This window comes from Schistocerca serialis, chromosome 9 (genome assembly GCF_023864345.2).
Source record: "Schistocerca serialis cubense isolate TAMUIC-IGC-003099 chromosome 9, iqSchSeri2.2, whole genome shotgun sequence".
Lineage (NCBI taxonomy): Eukaryota > Metazoa > Arthropoda > Insecta > Orthoptera > Acrididae > Schistocerca > Schistocerca serialis.
The window spans coordinates 488,629,782-488,646,500 of record NC_064646.1 but is presented as its reverse complement, the minus strand read 5'-3'; the positions used below and the strand labels follow the sequence as shown (position 1 = coordinate 488,646,500).

Genomic DNA, 16,719 nt, shown 5'->3' with positions numbered 1-16,719 from the left:
TTCAACCAAAGCAAAAATAAAAATGAAACAGGCAGCCTTGTCTGCGTCATTCGTCAATAGTTCAAGGGTGCGTGTTGCTAAAAGCAACGGGTGAGGAGTGAGGTTAAGAGCTGAGGTGGGCGTTAGCTGCGAGCGGCCGTGTTACGCCACCGACCACCTTTGGACCCGCAGACGCGGTTTCCCCGGGTGAGGCCTGGATTGTGAAACACGCGGAAAGCCAACTCGTAATGCGGCCTCAGGGGCGAGAGGAGCCGACTCTGCAAGAGCAGACCGCGGTGTCACGGCTCCACACCAGCTCCCCCTCATTCCCATACAAACCGCGTTCTCCACATTCATCCCTTCCCCATACTCTGCACCCACACACTATAAAAATACTGCTGCAATAGTAAATGTAGAATTATAACCGCTCGAATCGGAGTTCTTCCGTGAAGCGAACGAAGTACTGTTTTCAACTAACAAAATATTGATCATCAATTCTGTAACCAGGATAGCAGTGGCAAATCCGATTGTATACTAAATAAAATGAGTTCGCTGGTAGAAATTATAAAGTCCAATCTGAAGTGGCCAGTGAAGCTAAGATTTTTCTAATGCCTCTTTCCACGAGAAATATCGCTCTTTACCGCTGCTTTAAGGGGGGTAGGACGTCAAACGGGCCGACTTGGAGCAGGAGAGGCATCACAGGACATTTTAATTTCTAGTGTCTATACTTTTACAAATAAATTCATCAAACTTTGTCAGCATCACCAGGAAGGATGCAGGATTCACACCCATTGCAGTGGAATTTCGAAAACATAACAAAATAATTTTTTTTACGTGCGAAATTTCATCATTTTTTCACTTACTAGTGGCTGCATTTGTTGCTATAGGTACACTTTTCTTCATATGTTAGAGATATTCTTCGATGAATTTTGCACAACATACTTACCATACTCACATGTGTATGATACTCCAGAATTTATTTAATTTATGAAAAAACGAATGAACTGTTATATTTTGAACTTCATGTTCAGGAAAAACACAAATTTTATAGTTAATTACCTCAATTTTTACCACAGTTTTTAATAGATTTGGAAAATTCTAGAGTTTCATACACCTTTAAGTATGGTTTGTATGCTGTGCAAAATTCATCGAAGAATCTCTCTTACTTATGAAGAAAAGTGTACCTACAGCAACAAATGCTGCCATTAGTAAGTGAAAAAAATGAAGAAATTATCTCGTATGTTTTCGAACTTCCACTGCTAAGAGTGTGAATTCTGAATCCTTCCTGGTCATGCTGAAAAAGTTTTATGAATTTATTTGTAAAAGTATAGACAGTGGAATTTAAAGTGTTCAGTGGTGCCTCTCATGCTCCAAGTCAGCCCGTTTGACGCCCTACCAAGACTCGGTAACTTGACATGAAAGACATCACAAAAACGGTCCATTCGATTCTCTGCCTGCATTGTTTTTAACAAGGAAAGACAAGAGGTCTTGCTCACAGACTTGATGAGATTCAACCGATAACCTATTGATACTTTTCTCAGTACCAAAGAAAGTCTCTATAGAAAAGTTCTAGCTAAAACACAAATAAAGCTATATAGGAAAGATATGGACCGAAGAACAGAAGAATACTCGTCGGAGAAGAATGCCAGAACACTCGAACGAAACTAAAGGACGAAAGTGTTGAAATTTTGCGGCCGATAGGTGGCCGGAATGAAAATGAAATTAAGTACTCTAGGATGCCTCAGTATGTGTTCTATCAACTGATTCCTTTTTTTGTCAGATTGTGTCATAAACACTATTTTCCTCAGTTCGAGTCAATGTATCCTCATTAGTTACTCGTTCGACCCCTCTGATCTTCAACAGGCTTCTGTAACGTTATATTTCAAAAGCTTCTATTCTCTTCTTGTTTCACTTCCGTACAAGGCTACATTTCACATAAATAGCTCCAGAAAAGACTTCTTAACACGTACGTCTGTACTAGATGTTAAAAAATTACTCTTTTTCAGTAACTCTTTTCTTGCAATCGATAGTCTGAATTTTATTTCGCCTCTGCTTCCGTCATCATCAGTCATTTTGCTGTCCAAATATCATAATTCATCTACTACTTTTAGTGTCTCATTTCCTAACCTAATTCCTTCAGCATCGCCTCATTTAATTCGACTACTTTCCATTAACAGTATTGGTTAAAAACAGTCCTGGTTGCAATTTTAGTTTTTTTTATTTTTCAACGACGCGTTTCGCCTTATTTAGGCGTATTCAGGTTATCTAAATAGAAAACAGAGAACAAATACATCTATTTAAGAATCGCGATCGCGTTGTGCAGACTTGGCTAACCTATAAGCATGTATAAACAGATCACCTATTGAAAATATAAACAGATCACCTATTGAAAGAGCAAATACCTTAATTTGGTATTTCTTAAGAAACCTTTAGTCAATGTAGCCAAAGGGCATCGTCGAATATATCAGGCCATCATCGCCTCAGTAAAAACTAGAAATATAAAACAGTAAAATCATTACCTTTTCTAGATGGGCGCGAGAGGCACCAAGATCTGCATAACGCGTCCCCGTTCACAGGAGCGAGTAACAGTAAGATGGAGGCTCAGGTAGTAAGCATTATGCTTACTGTTACTCGCTCCTGTGAACGGGGACGCGTTATGCAGATCTTGGTGCCTCTCGCGCCCATCTAGAAAAGGTAATGATTTTACTATTTTATATTTCTAGTTTTTACTGAGTTTAACGAAGGCGATGATGGCCTGATATATTCGACAATGCCCTTTGGCTACATTGACTAAAGGATTCTTAAGAAATACCAAATTTAGGTATTTTCTCTTTCAATAGGTGATCTGTTTATATTTTCAATTGGTGATCTGTTTATGTTGTGGATTGGCAAGACAGCCAATCCACAGCGACGGGTAGCCGAAAGGCACGCGTTTAAGCTCACGCAGGCTGGCGTGAGGTCTGGAACAGTTAAAGGATTTGAGTCTAGCAAATAAAGTACGGAGCTTCTGGAATACTTAACTTTAATCCATAATTTGTGAACATCGGTCTGACGGTACATGCATCACAAGATAAATAGCAAATGATAATAGCGCCTTGCTAGGTCGTAGCAAATGACGTAGCTGAAGGCTATGCTAACTATCGTCTCGGCAAATGAGAGCGTAATTTGTCAGTGAACCATCGCTAGCAAAGCCGACTGTACAACTGGGGCGAGTGCTAGTACGTCTCTCTAGACCTGCCGTGTGGCGGCGCTCGGTCTGCAATCACTGACAGTAGCGACACGCGGGGCCGATGTATACTACCGGACCGCGGCCGATTTAAAGGCTACCACCTAGCAAGTTCTGTGTCTGGCGGTGACACCACAGTTTATACATGCTTATAGGTTATCCAAGTCTGCACAACGCGATCGCGATTCTTAAATAGATGTATTTCTTCTCTATTTTCTATTTAGATAACCTGAAGATGCCTAAATAAGGCGAAACGCGTCGTTGAAAAATAAAAAAACTAAATTTGCAACCAAAACTGTTTTTAACCAATACTGTTAAACACTGGTTTGCTGTTATGCCACATATGGACTGGAAGACTCTCCATTAAATTTGTCGGTGTACATCTTACATCCCTGTTAAAGACATTATCCAAGTCCTCTACTGTGTCTGTGCAGTGTAACAGACAAACCTCTTAATTTTTTTCTCTGTGAATTTTAATTCCCTCTCTTTCTCCCGTTTTTCCTGTACTGGTTGCTCAATATAGAGATCGAATAATATTGGCGATAGACTGGCATCCTCTCCCACAGTTTCCCTTTCATATCTTTACAGTTTTGTAACTATTGTCTGTTATAAACGTAAACTCAGGTTTGTCTTTCCTCAGTATATCTTCCGAGGTAAGTCCCAGGTTCAGTATCACCTCGCGTGTACCTGTACTTCTTTGCGACCTAAACTGATGTTCCCCTACGTCGACTTTACACTTTACCATTATTCTGTAAGTAATTCGTGTCAGGGTTTGGCATCTACGACTCAAAATGATGGCTTGGGAGTTTTCGCGCCGCAAAACGGCATCCACTGTATGTCGCCCGCTGCAACCGGCTGACGTTTGTCCGCATTGTTGCAGGTTCGTGGCTGCTGGTGCTGGCAGGCGTGTTCTCCATAGGGCTGGGAGCCGGCATGATGGCGCTCAAACCGTACGACCTGCTCTTCAGAATGGTACGTACCCTCTACGTGTCTTTTGCTTCGCAGCTTTAACCATTTGGCACTGTTTTAAAATTTTCGAGGACAGAACATTTCAGCGGTTTTTTCCGATAAAACGGGGACTTCGGAATGCAATCACGTACACTTTGAGACAAAAAAAAGTACCACAAAGGAGTTATGCAAATTGGTCACAAATTAATATTCATACAGTTATCGACGGAATATGCAAAATTGAAAACTTTGGCGGCTGGTGAGTGACTGTGTGACGCTGAAGCGCAATTTAACCACGCAGCTGTCATGGATAGTAAACAGGAGACATGTCGATACCTTTGCGAATTTCATTCCGCGTACTCAGTTGGACAGTAACCGTGCCTGGCAGACAGAGATGTGGACAATATACGTAGATGTCAGCATTTGAGAGAGGACATGCAGTTGGGCTCAAAGAAGCCGATTGGAGTAATTGGTGAATCGCTCGACTTTTGATTAGGAGCGATGCCACTATTTGACGATATTGGCTGGAATGGGTCAACCATAGCTGAACACAGCGTCAAGAAGCAAGTTTTCGATCTAGAGAGACGACAGAGGCCCGAGCAATCGTCAGGAGGCACTCCAGAGCCTCGAATTTTAAAACTAACATTCCAATAGCTGTTATTTTTGTAGCTTTTTAATTAGTTTAAATTAGTTTCGACTCCTCAATAGGGTTTTCTTCAGGCCCTGCAGCGTGAACGACAAAAAACATCCAGTCGTGCATGTATGTAAGAGAGAATCTATGATTACTCATAAAGTCTTCTATGGAAACCAGGCGCAAATATTGGTTCCCTGTTATGTACGTGCACGACTGGATGCTTTTTGTCGTTCATGCTGGATGCTGAGAGCCACAATCTCAAGAATCGGGAGAAAAACTTACCTTGGAGTAAGAGCTCGAATAAGGACAAATGAAACAGTGGTAGGACTGAAACAAGATCATTAAACCGGTATGGACACTTCTTGCGAATGCCACATGATCCGTGGCTCAGGAAATTTTCGAATATAAACGAAGTGGGAGACAGAAAGGCGGCAGTTGACGGCGTTCTTGGAATGACGGTGAGCTGCAAACGAAATAGCGGGGCACCACCGCGTGTGCAGGGAGGGTACGTTGGACAGAGTGCCTTGACACGAGGCAACGGCAATACAGATTAATGTTCTTGATCTTTGCATTAATTAAAATTTGTATGATGATAAAATAGATGTTTACTTACTTATAGCTCCAGGTATTATCTCAAAATCATATAGGCTTAGTCATCAAATATACACACGCATGTCTCCGTGTCCCATAAGTCCATCTGTAAAACTGAGTCAACATCTCTCCTGATGAGTGAGATACAGAACTCAATGGAATTACTATCATGTACTATAGAGTTTAGTGCATCTCCGCTTGTAAAACATTACACCGAGATCATGTACTGCAAAGTGACAGGTTGTTGCAGTTGCACCCCGCCTACTTTAAGTAATCTATGTGTGTAGTATGCATTACTTACTAAGTATGTTCTAGTTGCCATTTTTTTAAACAGGTGTAGTTCAGTAATCTTTTCATCTCCTTGAACAGTATGTTACAGTGTTCCGTGGTAGAGAATGCTGTTTTAAGTTTTCTGTTTGTTTTTCCTTGTTAAATGTAAGCCCAAGCTGGGTCTTGTTCCTTGATTATGTGCAGAACTATTGGTGCGATCCTGAGTAACGTTTTCTCTGATACGAACAACAGACTGGTGCATGTACTCACTTGGTGCAGTATGCTTACCAATTTTTTAAAAATAGTTCTCTTCAATGAGCCCGACTGCTACTTTTAGTTATTCTTGCGAGTTTTAAAATGATCTATGTTTTGTGAGTTTGACCCGAGAAGAGATTCCCATAGCTAAGAACTGAGTGTACATAGGAATGCGAGTAGTATTGGTGTCAATCGAGAGCTCATTGGAGGTCAGGGTGGAGACCTGTTCCTAAGAAAGTTGGTTATGCCTCGCTTCTAGTGACGACCAAGTGTTGGTTAAGAGGAGGTCAATTCAGGACCTGCACCCACCCTGTCTGCTTACTAGACACAACGGACTTGCGATTTCTGGCTCAAAAAAATGGTTCAAAAGGTTCTCAGCACTATGGGACTTAACATCTGAGGTCATCAGTCCCCTAGACTTATAACTGCTTAAACCTAACTAACCTAAGGACAACATAGACATCCACGTCCGAGGAAGGATTCGAACCTGCGACCGTAGCAGCAGCGCGGTTCCGGACTGAAGCGCCTAGAACCGCTCGGCAACAGCGGCCGGCGCGATTTCTGGCGTGCGATTTCGCATGCCAGTAGGAGCACTTTCGTGGATATTCCACGCACCCTGACTGCAAATTTGTACGTCACTCTGGTAATTCGACCTGTTGTGCTGCCATTCATGAACAACATTCCACGGGTGCTTTGCAACAGGATAACACTCGCCCACATATCGCTGTTGTAATTCGATATGCTCTACAGAGTGTCGATCACCAGCTCTGCCTCCAGTCGAGCACGTATATGACGTCATCGGACGACAACTCCAACTTCATCCACAATCAGCATTAACCGGCCCCCTCTATCGACCGACCAAATGGAACAGGCATGGAAATCCATTCCACAAACTGACATCCGGCAGCTGTACTACACAGTGCGTGCACGTTTGCATGCTTGCATTCAACATCCTGGCGGCTACTTCGGTTATTAAAAAGCACCGGCACTACACGTTTGCGATGGCCTGTCTCGCGCTTACATGAACCCGTGATCTTGGAGTGTTCATCTCTTAAATATGTTACCTAAACAAATGTATTCCCGAAATGTTTGTTATTCTACATTACTTTTTTGGTGTGCGATTTTTATCCGTTAGTGTAATTCCTGATGTTTAAACAAACAGACTAGTTATATCGCTCACTTGGAACTTGTAAGTGAAAATACGTGTGACAAGAGTTTTAGCTTTGGTGGAATTATTCGGTGTCGTTCGCAGTGAACAAGTAGTACTCGTTATACTATCATCTCTGAATGTTGTGAGCACTGACCGCAGGACGGAATAAGTGGCATAAAAGCAACAGAGCGAAGTGGAAAGATTGATTCCAGAAACGTGCGGCTAATGCTGTAGTCTGTTACTTCGTTTCATGCCTAGTGGTAGCAAGAGGTGTAATTGCGGAACGATCGCGTGGAACCCATAGCATGGAAAGCCAGTGGGGAATTTAGATTTGTTGGGGCAGTTTCGCGAAAGTGGAGAGCACCTGTTGAGGAAAGTAAAATTACTGCAACACTCGTAATGTTTCCTTGTGGAATTGAAATACTCTCTGCAAGGATATTTACTTGTCGATGTAATCCGTGCGATAGTGTAACACAAATACTTAGAGGAATGAAACAGCAGTCGTTGATAGACGACAGATTTTATTGCTTGGAGTGAATATTCTGTCTAACAAATTTATGGAACCGTCATTCAAGAAAGACTGTAAGCTGTTCTTACCGTAGACCATATTTGGGGACCACGACAGGAAGACAATACAGACTATGGCGTCTGTGGAGGCAGGCAGACATTTCAACTCTCGCCTGGTGGCTAATGTAACAGATCGAGGAGTGTGTGAAAGCAGAACCGGAGTGATTTTCGCTCTTCTTCAACTGCTCATTTGTCTTTTAGGATCGAACCAAACAGGAAAGACTATCTGGGAAGGTGTTGTACTACACTACTGGCCATTAAAATTGCTACACCAAGAAGAAATGCAGATGATAAACGGGTGTTCATTGGACAAATATATTACACTAGAACTGACATGTGATTACACTTTCACGCAATTTGGGTAAATAGATCCTGAGAAATCAACACCCAGAACAACCATCTCTGGCCGTAATAACGGCCTTGATACTCCTGGACATTGAGTCAAACAGAGCTTGGATGGCGTCTACAGGTACAGCTGCCCATGCAGCTTCAACACGATACCACAGTTCATCAAGAGTAGTGACTGGCGTGTTGTGACGACCCAGGTTCGTCGTTTACACCATCGCAAGCACTCCTGTCTGTGATGCAGCGTCAAGGGTAACCGCAGCCATGGTCTCCTTGCTGATAGTCCATGCTGCTGCAAACGTCGTCGAATTGTTCGTGCAGATGGTTGTTGTCTTGCAAACGTCGCCATCTGTTGACTCAGGCATCGAGACGTGGCTGCACGATCCGTTACAGCCATGCGAATAAGATGCCTGTCATCTCGACTGCTAGTGATACGAGGCCGTTTGGATCCAGCACAGCGTTCCGTATTACCCTCCTGAACTCACCGATTCCATATTCGGCTAGCAGTCATTGGATCTCGGCCAACGCGAGCAGCAATGTCGCGACACGTTAAACCGCAATCGCGATAGGCTACACTCCGCTCCTTTATCAAAGTCGGAAACGTGATGGTACGCATTACTCCTCCTTACACGAGGCATCACAACAACGTTTCACCAGGCAACGCCGGTCAACTGCTGTTTGTGTATGAGAAATCGGTTGGAAACTTTCCTCATGTCAGCACGTTGTAGGTGTCGCCACCGGCGCCAACCTTGTGCGAATGCTCTGAAAAGCTAAGCATTTGCATATCACAGCATCTTCTTCCTGTCGGTTAAATTTCGCGTCTGTAGCACCTCATCTTCGTGGTGTAGCAATTTTAATGGCCAGTAGTGTACATTTATAACTTCCTTACAACATCATTCAATGTGTAAATAGCATAAGAGTCTCGTTGCAACCCTTGTTCACAATACGAGGAGCCCTTAGTGGCTCGCCATCTCACAGCTGTTCATGACGTCGCCTTTCCGGCTCAGATCTTTTTTAATATGTGACTTGTAAGTACTGCATCTTTTCCAGTCAGTACAAACTTTAATTTTATTAATGTACTATATACCTAATATGTTTCAGAACAGTTAGTCTAATTCTGAAGACGACGCTCATAGTAGCGTCGAAACCAGGTCAATTTTGACTTAATATTTGTGACCGAGGGCTTACTTGTTCGAATATAATTCTGACACGGTCACTGAACCTTAGCAGCTATGTTCAAAGTTTTTTCTGCTTTTTAATGTTCTGCAGACTGTTATTGGTACAATAGTTGAAAATTTTTTAATTTAAATTTATTTGTTATCATTTTCCGACACAATCACCAATAATTTAACACACGATTGGTCTCGCCATCAGTAAAGACAGTGTTGTTTGTATCGGAAAGAAAATTGATTTTAAGTATAGGCTTAGATGCAATGTAAGCTGTGTCCTGTTCTAGTGAACCTAGCCAGCCAATTCGCACTACCCAAAGTTGCATATAATTGTGAACAATCCGGAGTTATGTTATGCAATGCACACTGCAGATACGCACAGTATTGTAACGGTGAGGCGGTAGCACTACCTGCCCGTAAACAAAGGTTGAACATTCCGCAAAGCGCGTTCGCCGGACTGTGTACGTTTTGTCTGCCTGCAGTAAGCTTCGCTGAGCGTGGCCCGTCTGTGTGTTTGCCAGAAAATCATGTTCTTCGACGGCGGCGAGTCGTTCGAGCTGTGGCGGAAGCCGCCGGTGGACCTGTTCCTCAAGGTGTACCTCTTCAACATCACCAACGCGGACGCCTTCCTCAGCGGCGAGGACAAGAAGCTGCGCTTCGAGGAGGTCGGCCCCTACGTCTACAGGTCAGTACATTCCGTAGAATTCACTGCCAACAGGAGGGCGCAGTCTCCCCCGCGCACAGTGCAAAGCCGCAGAGGTGTCCAGACCGAGCAGGGGGCACAGTGGTTAGCGACACTGGACGCGCATTCGGGAGGACGATGGGTCAAACCCGCGTCCGGCCATCCCGATTTAGGTGTTTAGAGATTTCCCTAAATCACCGTCCTTCAACCACTCTCCACAGACGCTGGCGACAGCAACGCGCGAACAACTGTCCGATTCCGCCATTTCCGGGATGCTCGTGGCCCGGCGCCTGGCCATAGCACTCTGCCCTTTTTTCAGTGTCGTTTGTGTCAGTGGGTTTCCCCTGTTACGGCTCGCACCGTCGCTAGAATGGTTTGCCATTCGCCTCTGTTCCGTTTACATACTTTCCTTACCGTGCCGTCACGCATCCGCAACTGCACTAGTCTCGCGGTTCGCAGTGGTCACAGTGACTTGGTTCATCATTTTGCAGGTGTTACGTTTCAACATGACAACGCACTGTCCCATACAACATGTACAACACTTGCCACGATGTCAGATGAGAAGTTTGTAGGGATGGTTCCTTTAAACCCGAGCTTGTGTTCCGTTCCTAATGACCTCGTAGTCGACGGCACGTTAAAACGCTAATCCCTTCTTCCTTCCTCCTACGAGGTGTCCAGACGTCCTGTAGCGAAGAGCTCATTACGCAGCTTTCGCACATCGTTCGTGCCCCGCGTAGCGGACCACTCGGTCAGACGTCTCTTTTAGCGTTCCGAAAAGACGAAAACCTCCCGGGAGGTCTGGTGAGTACCTACAACGCAGAAGACAAACTTCTCATCTGACATTGTGGCAAGTGTTGTACATGCCTTCCCGGGTTCGATTCCCAGCGGGGTCAGGGTTTTTCTCTGCCTCGTGATGACTGGGTGTTGTGTGCTGTCCTTAGGTTAGTTAGGTTTAAGTAGTTCTACGTTGTAGGGAACTCATGACCATAGATGTTCAGTCCCATAGTGCTCAGAGCAATTTTTTGTACATGCCGTATGGAACCGTGCGTTGTCATGTTGAAACAGAACACCTGCACAATGATGGACCAAATCACTGTGACCACTGCGAACCGCGAGACTAGAGCAGCTGCGAATGCGTGGTTCAAATGGTTCAAATGGCTCTGAGCACTATGGGACTCAACTGCTGAGGTCATTAGTCCCCTAGAACTTAGAACTAGTTAAACCTAACTAACCTAAGGACATCACAAACATCCATGCCCGAGGCAGGATTCGAACCTGCGACCGTAGCGGTCTTGCGGTTCCAGACTGCAGCGCCTTTAACCGCACGGCCACTGCGGCCGGCGCGAATGCGTGACGGCGCGGTAAGGAAAGTATGTAAACTGGCGTATCACCCGGCGTGATGGTATGGGGTGTTCGCATTGACGGCACTTTGAACAGTGGACGTTACATTTCAGCTGTGTTATGACCCGTGGCTCTATCCTTCATTCGATCCCTGCGAAACTCTACATTTCAGCAGGATAATGCACGACCGCATGTTGCAGGTCCTGTACGGGCCTTTCTGGATACAGAAAGTGTTGTACATGCCGTATGGGACCGTGCGCTGTCATGTTGCAACAGAACACCTGCACAATGATGAACCAAATCACTGTGATCACTGCGAACCGCGAGACTAGTGCAGTTGCGAATGCGTGACGGCGCGGTAAGGAAAGTATGTAAACGGAGCAGAGGTGAATGGCGAACCATTCTAGCGACGATGCGAGCCGTAACAGGGGAAACCCACTGACACAAACGACACTAAAAAAAGGGCAGATTGCTATGGTCAGGCGCCGGGCCACGAGCATCCCGGAAATGGCGGAATCGGACAGTTGTTCGCGCTCTGCTGTCGCCAGAGTGTGTGGAAAGTGGTGGAAGGACGGTGAAACCACGGGCAGGAGACGTCCATGCCTCTTCGTAGAACGTGCCGTTCGGAGGCCTGGCCGCTCTGCAAAGCGGACAGACGACGGCCTATGGCAAATACCTCGAAACATACTTGCCAGTTTACTTCAAATTTTTACATGACATTGTAATGTACATTCGGACGGACATACGCTATGTATTTTTTTAATGTTTGTAATATGTAACTAGCCCGCCCGGTTGGCTGTGCGCTCTAACGCACGGCTTTCCGGGCGGGAAGGAGCGCCTGGTTCCCGGCACGATTCCGCCCAGCGGATTTGTGCCGAGGTCCGGTGAACCGGCCAGTCTGTGGATGGTTTTTTGGCGGTTTTCCATCTGCCTCGGCGAATGCGGGCTGGTTCCCCTTATTCCGCCTCAGCTACACTATGTCAGCGATTGCTGCACAAACAAGTTCTCCACGTACGCGTACACCACCAGTACTCTACCACGCAAACATAGGGGTTACACTCGTCTGGTGTGAGACGTTCCCTGGGGAGTCCACCTGGGGCAGAACCGCACAATAACCCTGGGTTCGGTGTGGGGCGGCGGAGGAGTGAAGTGGACTGCGGTAGTCGTCGTGGGGTTGTGGACCACTGCGGCTGCGGCGGGGACGGAGCCTCTCCGTCGTTTCTAGGTCCCCAGTTCACATACAATACAATACAATACAACACAATATGTAACTCAGTATGTGATATATGAAGGGGAAACGTTGTTACCAAAAATCTCTGAAAGGTGTTGGCCGATTTACTTCAAATTTTTACGTGATTCTCTAACAAACATTCAGATGGACATAGGCTACATACCTTTCGAAACAACAATGTATAGGTTTTCGGTTAAGACGGACTGTGATAAAGAAAATGCTGTGCTGTGTAAATGTGCCATTTTGATTTCTTTCGCACAGTCAGTTTCAGCTGCCATAGGGAGACATGTAAACCACTAGACAAATTGTTTCTCCCATATATGGTCTTTCTCCTTACACATATTTTCAAGCAAAAACTGCATACTCCTCAATGCACTGTTTTGCTTCCTCGCTCAATGTCGGTTTTACGAAAAACAGGAAAGTTGTATATGCGTTATTGGCTTGAGATTAGAATACTACTACGGGATCCGAATCTTCCGAAGCTTTGAAATCCTACCCATTCACACATTAAACTATGCAAAGTTCTGTCACTGAAGCTAGTATCCTCACGAATCCAACAGCTGGAGTTCTCTCCCGTGCTCCTTGTACCAACGACTCCAACCGATTTACCCGTTCATTTTAAGTTACTTCGATTCCCAATCGAGGTGTCGTTAGCAATAAGAATAAGCGAGGGTCACGGTGAGAGAGACGGGCAACAGGACACAGAGGGTGGGGTCAATGGACAGGAGAGGGGCAGGAGGTGATGCACAGAGAGAAAGGGAAGATGGATGAGTTGGACAAAGATAGGGGGGAAGAGGAAGATAGTATCAGAGGAAGGAGAAGGGGGGAGGAGACTGGGAAGTATATCCAACTCCCGCACTTACTTAGCAACTGCAAAGCGTTGCCGATCTCGCTACTAAAATACATACTCCAACTTCGTATCTTCTACCAAGCTTTCATGTGCATTACACGAAAGGTATTAATTATCCCAGTACACTGTCTCCTTTCTACAATTTTACCTTTATCTTAAAATGTAGCTGCTGTGGCCAGAGTTGGTGCTAGGAAAGCAGGTATCTTGACGACAGGAACATCGTGCGTGTACCTACCTAGGTATGAATGGAATCGGCCACGAGCGCATGTCGAGAAAGAGAAGTGCAGCCACACGCATACCTCCTGCTGCGTGTGAAGTACACACATTGGCGTAAGGAGCACAGATCGCGACGCACCTTTACAAGTACGTCCTGTCCTGCGCTGTCGCTTGCGTAGTTGCACCGTGCTAACGCCTGGTCAACGGTGTTGGTGACTTACAAGTTATTGCAGCCATTCTTCACCTTTTCTTCTTTTTTTTTTGTTACATCATGACGGTTTTCGTTTGACTCACTCTCAGAGAAGCTTTGATAATTAAAACTAGCACTGAGTCAGTGGAGAATGGGAGACCTTGTACTTTTGTGGGGCTAAAATTTGTTGCGTGACGTGTCAAAGCTGGTAGTTCAGGAGCACCTCTATGGCGTGGACAAAGTGCGGCAGGGGGGGGGGGGGGCTCTGCTCGATTGTGGACTAGTAGCGAAACTTTACAGTAGTGCCAAGTGTGACTTGGGCCACAATGACTGTTAGGCAGTGGCAAAGAGTGGCATTTGCCCTTGAGACTATCAAACGCCATCCTGTCACGAATCTGATGGATTCGTCATTTGTCCTAAGGGGGTTATTCAGACACAGGTGCCGCATTTTCCAATACGAAAAGTTTAAAATGAACATTAGAATTCTGAACAAACAAGTGGAGACTGTCATGACCAGAGAATGCAGTGTCAGAACACAATGCAAGACCGTGAGAACTAGGTACCAGCAATTGCCGCAAGGAGGGGTGTGTGTGTGTGTGTGTGTGTGTGTGTGTGTGTGTGTGTGTGTGTGTGTGTGTGTGTGTGTGTGTGTGTGGGCGCGCGCGCGCGCGTGGGCGCACGCGTCTACCTTTTCCTATGACTGCACGTACAACCTACATTCATTCAACATGAAAATGAAGTACCTGTAGATCTCTAAATAAATTTTAACGGTTCGAAGCAATTTGGTTTGTAGTATCACGATTGCTACAAAACAATAACAACCGCAGAAAAAATTATTTTCTTTCCACAGCAAGTTAGCGCTACATCTTGTATTCTCTCATCATTGTGTAAGAGGGAAGCTGCCCTTAGAGACGGCGAGCAGTACCGGACGCTGTCCCAGACCGAATAAAAAAAAATCTCACAGCCGACATGAACAGTAACACACTAATCTCTATTTGGAAAGCTACATTAGATTTCATCTTACAGTTCCATATACAATTTGTTGTTACCGTAAATGATGAATATTTCACTTATGAACGTACTTGAACATCTTTCTTAAGTTCTAATCTTCACAAAAGTACGCCACAATAAAATGGGTTAGTTTCTTGAAACACAGTATTCTCCGCGATACGCATCTCTATTTTTTTTGTTATTTTTTTTCCAAGATCTGGACTCTGCCAGTCTCTTACATTTCGAACAGACAGGAAACGCATATCGATTTTTATCCGCTTAAGTACACCATGGTACACCAGGTGAATCAAGTCCCTGCAAAGAGAATTTACCTAATTTGCCAGTAAATGCTATTCTAGGTTTTGCTATAAGTCCTTGTTCCTCAAACCACTTTTGATTCGCATTTGTGTCATTAGTCACTCTTCCTATACCTAAATCGATTCGGTACATATATACTTTTGCCTTGTTAAAGCTTGTATACATTTGCCTAAAAAAATGAATCTCACCTTGCTGCTGATAATGGAAAAGGGCTGGAAAGTTTAAGGCACGATTTTCGAATTGTTCTTTATTACCTTACTGAACCGTGAGGTTAAATGTATCAGTAAATCTCGTAAATAACAAGATTTGACGAAACCGTGTGCGCCTGACGTTCTTCCGTTTGCACGTCTCGTAAACTTTCAGCAGAATGTTCAGATGTAACCCTCGGGCACCGACAGCTCCTACAGAATCTGATGAAAAGGAATTAAAGACCACTGGGAGATGAGGGAATTAAAACTCTGTGGCCACCTGATAGACTGTTTAAACCACCGCGGCTTTCTGACGCAGCTGGAGTTCATTTATTGGTATTTACGTTATTCGCCGAATGCATCTCTCTCCTCTCACTTGTTCCCAGGTATAGAATGCTCATAATAAAGAGTATAGACGCGTGAGAGATCCTCAGCGCCTGTGACGCTCCACACGGAGTGGTCGCAAGCACAGCATAAGCCTGGCTGCTCCGTGGAGACGGGCCGCAGCGCCTGGGGGGCGGCAACCGTGCGCTACACATCGTCCGGCCAGCAGCCGGCGATGGCGGGCCTCACAAGGGGAAGGCCTCAGACACGGCCAACCGATTCGGCTCAGATTTGGCAGGTCGTTTGTGTACAACCTAAAACGAAGGAATCTAAGATTTTTGGGTCAACACCCCCGAGTTTTTGAAAAAATACCCCTAAAGGTATCGATAGATAATTGTAAATAGAGCATTTTTCATCACCAGGTATGGGATCCGAAAACGCATAGTTTTCCAGAAATCGAAGTAAGGAACTTTTACAACTGCCCTTCTGTACCCACATGGTCAACGCTTATCGCCGACAACGCCGATAGCGCAACGGCCAAGGTAAATGGCTGTGAATCTCGAAGAAACGTTGTGGATGTTATTCTTTTGGTTTGTATTTTTCCATATCTCAATTGATGGGGATAGGAAGGTTAATAAAGTAAGGAATGATAGTAAGATAGGCAAATAAATTTCTCAAACCTCTTGGGATAGTAAACAACTAAAATGTTACCAGGTCACTTTACAATGGCTCTTCCAGTCACTGTTATGCGTCCTCACTTTTCTTCGAACAACTATATGGATGGTACTTGTCATATAAACATTCGAAACAAATATACTTACGGCACCAAGAGCACGTAATGAATGCAATCTTTCGACAGCTATACTGTTCCTTCCCTATGATATGACGAAGAGGCAACCCCGCGTGCATTCTATCCCGTGCCTCGCTGTAAACAAGCGTCGCACGATTGGCTATCTGTTATCCCTCGTGAGGAAGTCGCAGCACTTTTATTCGGAGTTGTTTTCATGTGACAAGGCTTAAAAGTCTAATACTTTTGTAAGTAGGCTGTTTATGTTTTCTCTATGTAAGTAGGCTGTTTATGTTTTCTCTATGTAAGTAGGCTGTTTATGTTTTCTTATTGGCAACGTTACGTAGCGCTCAATATGAAAATCACTGGCTGTGCTGTGTGCAGTCTGTGGCTGCTTTGCATTGTTGTAATACTCGCCATTGTAGTGTTAGGCAGCTGGCTGTGAACAGCGCGTAGCGTTGCGCAGTT

At 44.8% G+C, this 16,719-nt stretch overlaps 1 protein-coding gene across 1 annotated transcript in view; it reads left to right on the top strand.

The window, feature by feature from the left end:
• The window catches only part of LOC126419136 (scavenger receptor class B member 1-like), a 209,037-nt gene that overhangs the window by 137,021 nt on the left and 55,297 nt on the right, over positions 1 to 16,719 (top strand). Inside the window, exons 2-3 of the mRNA XM_050086243.1 lie at positions 4,086 to 4,177; positions 9,656 to 9,819. Of these exons, the coding sequence (XP_049942200.1) occupies positions 4,086 to 4,177; positions 9,656 to 9,819 (256 nt within the window). The remainder of the gene's footprint in view (positions 1 to 4,085; positions 4,178 to 9,655; positions 9,820 to 16,719) is intronic.